This window comes from Larus michahellis, chromosome 9 (assembly GCF_964199755.1).
Source record: "Larus michahellis chromosome 9, bLarMic1.1, whole genome shotgun sequence".
NCBI classification, from domain to species: Eukaryota; Metazoa; Chordata; class Aves; order Charadriiformes; family Laridae; genus Larus; species Larus michahellis.
The window spans coordinates 47,779,741-47,791,137 of record NC_133904.1 but is presented as its reverse complement, the minus strand read 5'-3'; the positions used below and the strand labels follow the sequence as shown (position 1 = coordinate 47,791,137).

Below are 11,397 nucleotides of genomic sequence, written 5' to 3'. Positions count from 1 at the left end.
GGCAGCCATGGGTGCAAGGAGGTGGGAGCACCGTCCTGCACGCAGTCGGGCTTTCCAGTGTGGCTGTACCAGGAGGAGATGGAGTGGCTTCCACCATTGGAACCAGGGCTTGGAGTCAGAGTGAGGAGCCCGGGGGGAGGAAGGTGTACCTAGAGGAACACATCGCACCATGCGTAGAGGGCCGAGGTGTCCGCACTATGTGCGGTGCAGTGGGGAACGTGCTACGGGCATCTACGTCCCAAAGTGGGGCGCGTGGGACCGGTGGCTGTCCGTGCGAGCAGGCAGCAGGTTAGCTTTCCTCTTTGTCAGCCTCCTCCTTCTCATCTTCATCGTCTTTCTCCCCCTTGAGTTTATGACGAGCGAATTCCTCGATGACAATGTCCTCCTCGCTGGAAGGGAGAGCAGAGCGTGGTGAGCCCATGGTCTGGCTGCCTGACATGCATCTCAGCAAACTGGGTGAAATCCCTGCTGACACCTAAACCCTGCTTTTACTAGGGGACAGTGTACAAATCCTGCTGATGCTCGCACCGGCCCTGCCACCCCACACGCTTCAGGGAACAGTCAGGTCACTGTGAGCCATGGCCTAACCGGAGCACACAAATCCAAGACAGATCGCTGTCTCGGCTACGAGCATGCGTGACCGGAGGAGCTGGGCGAGAGCAACTGCAACTTTCGGCATTTTTTAAGACAATATTTTGCATTGCCAAGGGAAAAAAGGGAAGGAAAAGAAATTAAAGTGGAGACAAAGATATTAGGTACCTCCTTGCAAAAGGCAAGCAGCAGATGACATCAAGGGAGAGCCACAAAATGAAAAGCGGGGAAAGAAAACGGAAAAAAAGAGTCAGCAAAACTGATTCCAAAAGCCTGCAAATGTGAAACGACTTGGCAAAATCTACAGGGAGCGATGGTGGGGACAGGCCAAGAGATTTCCTGCTCTGGAAGTTTAAATATCCTCGCTGAGCTGAGAAACTGATAGGCTTTGGTGTGAAAGCTCTGCAGTTGCAGCCCGAGTTTCCAGGCTCCAAATCCCAGTGCTCGTGTCCCATTGCAGGGTGTAACCAGACAGAAAAACAGCCTTTTGGGCCTCTGCAAGCCAGGACCGTCTATGGGGCTGGTTGGCGGCTGTGGTTGCCAGGCATGGCTGCCAGGAATGGGTTTGGCACGCTGCAGCTTCCCGGAGGGAAGCAACCCCAGCTGTGGCTTCAGCTGGAATAAGCTCATGTCGTGGGAGGAGAAGAGGGCTCTGGCACTGGGGAGCATGCGGGGGCACGGGACTGTGAGCAGCACCGCGTCCAGCAGTCGAGGGACCTCAGCGTGCGGGGACCAAAACTGTAGTGGATGTTATGTCCAGTGGTGGCAGTTGTGACTGTGACGTTGTAAAATAAGCCCTGGAATTTGCAGAACGTGTGCTGAGCCCAGCATTTGAATCCTCCCAGCCTGTGACAATGCCCCACTGCCTGTGCTACCACAGAGGGTGTCATGCTGTCTGCTGTGACTAAGGGGCTCAGGACTTTGAGGCCTGGATGATTAATCCAAAGATGTAACCTCAAGCTGGGCATCACATCCATCTGTGATGGATCTGTATGGTTTATGTGCTAGAGGAAATACTGGTTTGAGGTATAAGGGAACATCTCTTTACCTTGGCTTAGCTGTAGTCCATTGATAAGCACAGCACAGGGAGGAAAGGATTGGAAGAGAGATACACATGCAGGTTAATACAGAAAGGACATTTCAACTAACATCTCTTCTTAATGCTCAGGTGTTTTTCTGGAAAGAGAGACATTGAGATGGGTGGCAGCCAGGGTGCTGCAGGCAGAGGGACCAGCTTTTCCTGTCCCACAGCCAGCGACACTGGGGCAGAGCACAGCCTTTTGCCTGGAGGTGGCTGCATCAGCGTGGCTTTTACCAGTTCCCAACTGAACAGGGACTGCCTCTTCCTCCCCTGTGTTTCAGCAGTATCCCAGGCATTACTTACTGTCCACAGGCTTCGGGTGCATCAGGATGACAGGCAGCTCGACACCAACATCGCTGGAAGAAAAAGCAATTCTTTCAATAAACCTGTCCAGCACTACACCGTGCTCAGCCCTATAGGCAGCTTCCCCCTTACCTGGAAGTGAGATCCCCCAGGATGCTGCGGCAGCGGGAGAGAAGGGACAGAAATCAGTCAAGGCAGAAGAGCAGAGGCGTTAGACTTTGATTCATAATAAGGTAGAAGAAGATTTATAATGGGAGTGAAGGGCAGAGGGGATTGGGCTGGAGGGGTGGGAGTCAGAGAGCAGTCCAGTGCCCAGCTGCCCCACAGCCCGGGGCAGTGGGACAGGGACAAGGGGGCCCATGGCACGAGTCCCTTCATCGTCTGCCCAGTGGTACAAGATCCCACAGCACGGCCCAAGCAGATGGTCCCTACTCCTGCGCCCGCAGAGTCTCTCACCCTCCTCGGGACACCACGAGGTTGACCTTCACTTTGTAGGACACCAGGATGCCCAGTACCTCCTTGTCCATGCCGGGTCTCAGGCTAGGAGAAAGGCAGAGCAGAGTGGTGAGGTGAGCAGTGCTGCTTGTAGACCCCATCCGCTCCCCCACAGCAGCTCTCGGGGCTGTCTCCATGCCCCATTTCGTGTGGGGTGCACTGGGTGTAGCAGGCGAGGACAATACAATGTGGCAGTAAAAAGAGGGGAGGACAGGTCACTTGGCTGAGGCCACAGAGCAGTTTCTGGAGGCCACCTGAGCTGCCTGAGCTGGGATTTACTCCCAAGGCAAGACCCAATGCAGCTTGGCAGAGGGATACAGGGGCTTTTCGTTGGAACTGGGAGGCTACGTCTCTCCTATGAGATGGAGAGGTGGGTCTGTGGCCATGTGACAAAATCCCTACATTTTCCAGCTGGATGGGGTGGGCTTAGACACCAGCAGTGTGAGAGACCCTTGGTGGGAGCCCAGAGCATCCAGAGCAGCGGGAAGCTGTTGGAGTGGGGCGAAGGCGAGGGTCTGACTGTGGCAGGGAACAGGGGGAGCCCGCCCAGCTCTTACATGGTGGTGGAGGCCAGGTTGGTGTCCTCATGCTTGAGTTTGCCATCAAGAGCGAGGCCTCGCTTCTCACGGTTGGCTGAGAGTGTGGGGGTGACGGAGTACGTTTTGGAGAAGGTGGAGTTGGCCGCCACGTTCTCACTGGAAAGAGTGGGAGAGGAGAGCTCAGAGCCAGCACCAGCCTGGTGGGTGCTCAGCACCCACTGGGGATGTTCAGCATCACACCAGGCACCTGGGCAGAGCCAGACCCCCCTGCCCTGCCCTCCTCATGCAGCTGCCTGGTTCTGTTTCCTCCTTTTGTTCCCTTATACAACCACTTCTTTTTTCTACCCTCCGCCTTTGCTGCAGCCCTCCTCGTTCTCAGAGGCGCAGCGGCTGTGGCTGGCCTCAGAGATGCAAAGCGAGGAGAGGAAGCAGCCCAGGGCAGCTGTGCACCTTCCCCCCAGGGACATCCCCAGCCAACACTGGCTTGTGCTGGGGGAGTCACGGTGTCCACAGCCTTCCCTCTCCTCTGCTTCCTCTGCATCTGCTCTTCTAACCCTGATATTTTTGCTGTCTGGTGTAAAACCGTCTTCCCCACCCCCTCTCCCCATCACTCTCCCCTCATCCTCCTCTCTCTTCCTCCCCCTGGCCACCCCCTGCCCCTTTTTACTTACTTTATCTCCTCATTGCACACAGTCTTCGTGTATTTATCCAGCGAATAGAGGACCACGTCTGTGATCTGATCAACTGAGGAGACACAAGAGGGTGCAGCGTTGGTGACATGGCTGAGGCACAGGCACAGAGTCCTCATCTCTGACAGGGAGACTGGGATGAGGTGCGTGCCAGGATGTGCCCCTCCTGCTCCCTCTCACCGGAAATCTTAATTTTTTTCACAATCTTGTTAGTGGTGTTGTTGACATTGACAGTCACGTTGATGGGCTCTCCATGGTAGTAGATCTGCGGTGGGAAGAGGCTCAGTTACACGACTGGACATCCCAGTCCCTGTCTCTAGGGACACGTGGTGGCACGAGCCAGGGGACAGCCTCTGTACTGACCTCCTTATCCAGGGAGGCTTCGAGGTGCAGGGGCTTGTCGGACATCATGAACTGCCGGGTGGTCTCCGACTTTGGGGCTGGCCCTGTCTTCACGGGTGCAAACTGGATCTTGCGGATGATGAGGCGCACCGAGTTCCTGCGGGGTGAGAAGCCGTCAACCCCGGTCGCCCCAGCTGGGACGTGGTGACGCAGCCTTCAAGGGGGACACGTCGGCTGCCTTTGAGGACATCACAGTGTCCCTAGCCAAAGGATGCAAGCTGCAGCCTTCTCTTAGGACGTGGTGGCCCACTGCCCCTCCTTCAGGCAAAGGACCCAAACTAAGTGGGGCACAGGCTGACAGCAGGTCCTCGGCCAGACCCCTAAGCTGGACACCCCAAAACCATCCGGTGGTTTGGTTTTAGTGCCACGGGGCAGGAAAGGGATCCCCCTACAAATACCTCTTGTGAATTTTCTCCTCCAGATTTTCAGCACAAAATCCTTTGACCTCGAAGTCCACGCCACAGGCCTGGGGGGACACGTACAGTCACTAAGCAGGAGGGGCTCAGAGCTGCCTGAGCTTTGGTTCATTCGCTTCCTTCCTCCACTGCATCCCCAGAGATCCTGGTCCCAATTCCAGCCATCCTTCCTCCCCAACCCTCACCCCATGGGCCATGTCCCCACAAAAAAGAAGCAGCTCTCATTTTTGGCACCCCATAACTTAATGCCCTGCCAGGGAGAAGGGGTCCAGGGGACACAGGTTGGGGACAGCAGCTCACCTTTCCCACATCGTCTGGTCCTGGCTGCAGGGTGACTGAGCAGGGCAGGTTGGTGGCAATCTAGGCAGAACAAGGAAAGAGAGAAAAAAGTAAATAAAGGCCATGCCCAGAGATGATTCCTGGTGCACACTATGGAGGTGTGCAATCAGGAAGGGCTGAGCAGCCCCTACCTCGAAGGTGAAGGGGTAGGCATTCTCCCCGAGCTTCTTCATCAGCTTGTCCTGCAAAGGAGTGAGGGTTTTGGGTGCCTGGTCTGGTACCGGCGGAAAGATCTGGGTGGTCAGGACATAGAGGTCCTTCCTGAAGGTCAAGCCGATAACGTCGAGGTCATCTCGGCCGTAGCGAAAGGCGCAAGTCAGTGTCACATACACTGAAGCCAGATGGAAATGGAGAGGAGTGGGGTTAGGGGAAGGGTGAGGTAAAGGGAAGGCACAGGGGGAAAAGGGGTTGAGAAAAGAACAAAGAAAGAAAAACTACTTTAATAACTTTAGGAGAAATATGACCCTGTTATCAGGACCCAGACCTCAAACACCAAGTTAACAAGATGTATCACATCTTTCTGCAAGGCACGGGTAGCTTCAGAGCCAATGCCCCAGGCAGAAAAGACAAGAAGAAAGAGGCAGTTTTCCTTGCCAGGTCAGCCACCGTCGCCCAGATGTATGACGAGCTGTAGATGACCCATTGCAGATTTAACTTGACTACAGTCCCAGGCTGCTTGTGAACTTTGAACTGGTTTCCAACCCTCCCCCTTATAACAGGGGGGTTTGTGTCTTAATACCTTTTCTGTCCTTTAGGTACTCTGGGTCGATCAGGCAGACGCCATCTGCAAACAAGCAGAGAAGAAGGGCCAGTGAGCTCAGTCACCTAGGAAGATCCTCACAAAAAAACAGTGTTTTTAAAAGTTAAATCATCTGCTCATTGGCTGGGAAGGTGACTGAGGGGAGCTGCTAGTCAGGGGGATGGCGATGCCTCCTTCAGCGTCAACACCAGTGGCGTGACCGAGTTGTTTGGCAAAGGGACTTCATCCCTTTCCCCACCATTTTTCTGTAAGGGTATTTGCAGGAAAATGGGACGTTTGATCCTCCAGAGCTGCCCTTGCTCCTCCTGCTCCGGCGGGAAGCAGAGGTGAGCAGCCACCAGCACAGGGACTGGTTTCCCCAGACTGCTTTCTGCCCATGCTTCCCCCTCCGTGGCGGGCATGGCCACACTCACCTACAGAGTCCACCGACTCCACGTGATCCACAAAGTCTCTCTTCCCCAGGTAGATGGATAGCTGGAGGCAGCGCGCAAAGGGAAGAGGTAAACAGGTTAGTGTTTGCCATTGAATTGGCCAAAATTTTCAAGCCCTGGGTTGTGTCGTGGGGCTCGTTAACCCTGCTGTTAGCATGTTGGACCAGACGTTGCATTTAAGGGTCCATATAGATTTTTTTTTTTATTTCTGTTTTGAAAAGCGAGCCCTGTGGTGGCATCGTGGCAGGATTAGCAGGAATCAATCAGGGAAGGGAAATTCAGCCTGCATCCCGTCCCATGGGCAGAGCCACCCCAGAGGAGCCCCAGCACAGCCTGCCCCTTGAGCTGACCCGCACCCAGGGATGGGGCACACGGTCCCATCTCTGTGTGCATGGACTCACCTTGCCATTGGGGCTGGTCTTCTTGAACACCCTGTGGAGGAAACACAGACAGATGGGTTGGGAATGCCCTGGATGAGGCTGGATGCAGCACAGCCCACTCCGGGGGCAGGGAGGGAGGGGGCAGCCATTGGTGTCCCTGGGGCAGGGAGGGCGAGGGCTTCCCTGCAAGCATGGTGCATCTCCAAGAGCTACGCCAGAGTGTGCACAGTGTGTCCTGGCCATGGGGAGTTCAGTGTCCTGCAAATTCAGAGCCAAACCTGCCCCGAGGGATATCATGCTCCTGAGCTGAGTGTGTGACCATCGAGGAGGGGTTGCATTAGCTGGCTATGTCTTAAGGGGACGTGAAAAAGCACCAACATGCAGAAGAACAGAGAAGGTGCTTTGTTGGCTCCATGACGGCTCGCTCCATCTCTCTACAGCCAGCACAGGTACCAGCCTGTGGGGTCAGTGGGTGCGGGGAGCCGGGGGGGCTCACTTTTTCCCTCTGCTCCTGTCCTGCAGTGCCCTCTTCCATCCCAATTTAAAAAAAAAAATAAAAAAAGGAAAAAAAGACACTTACTTTGCTCCATCTGCCATTTTAAGTCAGCAGCCACACAGGCGGGGATCTGTAGGGAGAGATGGATAGGAAGTGCTGCGTGAGGCGGTGGGGAAGGGGCAGCCGCCGGCCATCGCCAGCCAACGGGACGAAATCATTCGTCTCCCAACAAACTTGAACTCCAGAGCCCTCAGGCTACGGTGCTGCTGGGCCTTTTGCCTTGGCAGAGCTGGGATGCTCCAGGTTCAGCTGGAGCTGCCCAGCTTCAGGGCACACACAAAGCACACGGGAGCAGGTGGAGACCCGGTGGGGCGGCTGAGCCCAACAAACCCCTTGTCCCTGGCCAAAAAGGCAGTGAAGAGGAGGTGGAAGAGAAAAAGGGAGAGCAATGCCCCAGGCAGGCTTCAGAAAATAGGAAGCACAGGGGTGACTCCCAAGAGAGTGAGTTCAAGGCTGGGAAAGGCAAGAAAATGAACAAAAGGGCTTACGGAGTCTCAACTTTATGAATTTTTCTTGTCTGCAGGAAATTGGCTGTCATGGCTTAGCGGCAGGAACAGGCTTGTTCTGTCCCGTCACTCACAGAAAAGTGAGGAAACCACAGACAGAAAGGTCGAGGGCAGCTTAACCGCCCCGTGGGCAGGGGGGTCTTGGGGCGCATGTCCCCAACCCATGGCCCCTTTGTCCCCATCGCCGGCCAGGAGCGCCAGAGCTGGCTCTGGGAGGGCAGTGCCCAGCCCTGCCCGACTGTGCTGCCTGAGTTTTGCTTGCTCAAGCCTGGCATCCAGAATTAAACTGTAAATACTGCACTGATCACCAGCTGATTCGCTGGGAGATTAGATAGGATGAGCTCAGCTTCTTAAAGTTAGGCAGCTCTGACATTAGCAGAGCTTAAGTCCAGGCAGGATTTTAAGCCCCAGGGGCACGTGGGCAGTGTTGCCTCTTTACGCAACCACAGGGATGCTGGAGAGAAAGAAGAAATTGATATGGGAGGAGGAGATGATCCTCTTCCCCACGGGAAAACAAGGGATTAGTCCCAAACTCAGGATCTTTGATGCCCTCAGGTGCTGGGGGATGTGAAGCTTGGGCATCCTTGCCTGCAGGGTTTCTTGGGCAGCAGCAAGAGAAGGTGCAAAGGGAGCAGGAGCAAAACGGTGCCATGGCCTCAGCCCTCTCCAGAGCCTGGGAACTGGGGATGAGGCAATGAAAAGTGGAGGAGAGAAGACCTGAACTACTTACTGCAGGGGGGTTGGACTAGATGGCCTTTAAAGGTCCCTTCCAACCCAATGCATTCTATGATTCTATGATCTCCCAAGCCCAGAGAGGGGACCCGGACCCCTCCTGGCTCAGCTAAACTCTCCCATGCTGCTACCCAACCCCTCCACCCATGCCCTCTGGCTCGGCCACACTGAAATCCTGGTGGCCACATATGTTCCCTTCTAGCCCTAAACCACCCTCCTTCCAGCCATGGTCAGGCACCAAAGTCCCTGCCCCCAAGGGTTTTAGAAAACAGCAGAATCCATGCCCCAAAACACTGGCAGGGCCCAGGCAGCAGAGCAGGCAGCACTTACCTGGGGGGTAGATGAACAGACAGATGCTCTCCTCTTCCTCTCCCAGCACGTCCCACTGCCACCCAGTCACTACGGGCTGCTCCTAGACCTGCAGCTTCTTATACCCCGCTGGCAGTCCCTCCCCTGGCGTCTGATCTCACCCACTTGGCTTTGGCTGGAGCCGCGGGGGGTGTGTGTGTGTCCGTACTGTGGGAGAGGTGCTTTTGTGAAGAATCCTATTAGTTTATTAACTGGGGAGACGCTTCGTGAGTAAGAGTGGGCTATAAATACGGCTGCTGCCGGAGCCCTGAGAAAGCAGCTTATGGAGATTGGCAAAGTGGGCTTAGGAGGAAGGTGATGGTAATTGAGGTGGAAGCTCTGCTCCCGGTGGGCAGGGGTGAAGGCAGGGGCACAGATTCTCATGGGGGCTCTCTACAACTGCTCCCATGGCAAGTGGAGCTGGACCAGCCCTGGGCATGAAGGTTGGAGGGAGATGGTAGAGGGCAAAGAGGAGCCTGCCAGGTTTTATCCCTCCCTTACGCGCTTTGCTGGATGGCTAACAGATGGACAGAAGGTGCACAGGCAGCTTCTTGCCTAGCCAATGTGCCTATCATCTGGCTTGTCACCTAGAGGTGACCTGCTGTGGCCCAGGGCACATGGGCCACCCTTGCCATGGGGACGCTCATGTACAAGACGATGGGGCAATAGCACATGCAAGGCTTGAGGCTGCACTGGCGACTCCAATGCCAGGCTTCACTCCTCCTGAAGCAGCAGGGAAGGGCCAGCCACCCCTTGGTGGTGCGACGTGGACCTGCCACCATCCCCCAGCACCACCTGGGCAATCTGCTCAGCCCCGCATCATTTCATAACGCGGCGGGCTGACCTCGCCTGACCCAATTAGCACATCATTAATTCAAGGCTTGCTGCTGCAAATAGAAAACTGTTGAAAGCGCAGAGTGGATTTGCCTTACGGCCGCCCGGGAGAGAAGCACTCCACACTACCCTCCTTCCTCAGCTGCAGCTGGTGCACAGGATCCCCCTCCCGCAGGGGTGGCTGTGGGATGCTCGTGGGGATGCTACCCCTGTGTTGGCCCTGGGGACAGGGCGCAGATCGCAAGAATAGCCCAGGGCAGCCTGCAAGTTGCTCCAGAAAGGCCCCACTCATCTTCCTTACCTCCAGCATCTCTCAAGCCCTTGTTTCCTTGGCCAGGCCCTTTGCTTTGAGCACATGCTTGGTTTTGGCTCAGCCCCCAGAGCAGAGCACCGAGGTCAGGATGTCTCTGCTCATCAGTGCATCCCAGAGCTGCCAACAGCCTCCTCCCTGCACCCTGGATCAGCTCAATGACCTTCATCACCTGGGTACCAACCCCTCCCAAATGCAGCCCACCTGTGCCTCTGGCCCTGTGAGCCACCAGGAGCCACTGGGAGACACCACAAGCCACCACAGCCAGCCCCACTGCCCAGGGCTTTAGCTGTCAGCACACGTTGCCTGGGGCCGGGACTTGTGATTTCTTTAATTGCACACACGAGAGCTGCTTAGTTTGCAGATTAGTGGGTGCTATTTCTGCCAAGGTCGGGGGGACACGTGAACTGTGACCTTCCTGCTGGTGGGTGGAAGAGGAGGAGGAGGAGGAGGCAGCCCCACCTGGATGCCCGCTGCCTGGCTCGGGGGGCAGGGAATGGCGGAGTGGCCGCCCCCAGCATCTAATCCTGAGCTCTGTTTGTGGCTCTTCGTTAGGCTTTTAATAAGGCCCCTGAGACCAGTGCTGTTCACAAGGGCCATAGGCTCTGCGGAGCATGGTGAGGATGGGGAGCAAATTTCATTTTGGGCAGCTTCAGCTCGGGTTAATCTTGACTGCATGGATTCAGCCAGGGGTACCTTGCCCAGGTGGGGTGGCAGATATTCCCCTGCCCCCCCGACCCCGAAAACTGTGGTGAGGCGGACAGACCACATCCCTTCCCGTGCTCATGCTATGCTCTGAACCAAGCACCGGGAAAGGAAGCTGGGGGATGCAGCGTGGTGTTAAAAATAATAGGGAAATGAGATAGGGCTTCTTCCTTTTTCCTGTTTAATAAATGGCCAAAGGCTCCTCTCATCTGCCTCATCCCACATGTCCCTCCGGGTCCATGCACTGTGTGAAGCACAGCTCAACCAGCCACCTCCAGCAGGGGCAGGATGCCGGTGGACATGGGGCTGGTGGAGTGCGTGGGAGCCCGGCTTCATCCCTGGCTCCCGATGGAGAGTGCCCTGCAGTGTCCTGCCTCCTTGAGGAATGGCCGTGGGGCTTCCCGCATCTCCCACTTTGGTGCCCTCGCTCGCAGGGTCTGCCCTCCGAAGGGAGCCCTGGTGGGGTTGGAGCCATGCAGCAAGCTGGCACCGGTGAAGTCCATGTTGCCTTCCAAAATACAGCTGTCCCCAGGTGCTGGCAGAGCTCCCTGCGTGCTGGTGCCAGTGCATCTGGCAATGTCCCGGCTCAGCCTCCGGCACCGTGCATCGCAGCAGCCTTACGTAAAAGCCCGCAGCCAGCACTGCTGATTTCTCAAAGCCCCTCAGAGCTCCCAGTCTTCCTCCTCTGATCTGGATTAAGTGGCGTGGATGGCATTAATCCGAAGCCAGGCGCCTCCGCAGCCATGGGGAATTATTGCTGTGCTGTTAAGTAACAGGATGGAGCCGCACTGGTGGGTCTCCAGCAGAACGGGGGTCTCCAACTGCTGTCCCTGCACAGACCCACCATCACCGTGTTTCCCCATGTTGGGCGCTGGTGAGAAATGCAACCACTGCCATGTGGCCCACAGCTGACAGCCCAAAATCGACCGGGCTGCACAACTTCTTGGTGGTCTTGGCCACAGGTTCCTCTCGAGGCCGGG

At 56.1% G+C, this 11,397-nt stretch overlaps 1 protein-coding gene across 1 annotated transcript; it reads right to left on the bottom strand.

Annotated features, from left to right (window-relative positions):
* Positions 1–158: 158 nt before the first annotated feature.
* ARR3 (arrestin 3) lies at positions 159–7,185 on the bottom strand. Its single transcript, XM_074599818.1, has 15 exons — positions 7,007–7,185; positions 6,448–6,478; positions 6,029–6,089; positions 5,595–5,639; positions 4,987–5,186; positions 4,817–4,876; positions 4,499–4,566; positions 4,062–4,197; positions 3,879–3,963; positions 3,681–3,753; positions 3,028–3,165; positions 2,432–2,515; positions 2,108–2,131; positions 1,976–2,028; positions 159–389 (listed from the first exon to the last, which is right to left on the bottom strand). Exons 1-15 carry the CDS (start codon positions 7,021–7,023, stop codon positions 232–234), a joined length of 1,233 nt encoding a protein of 410 aa, XP_074455919.1. The 5' UTR covers positions 7,024–7,185; the 3' UTR covers positions 159–231.
* Between the last annotated feature and the right edge of the window lie 4,212 nt (positions 7,186–11,397).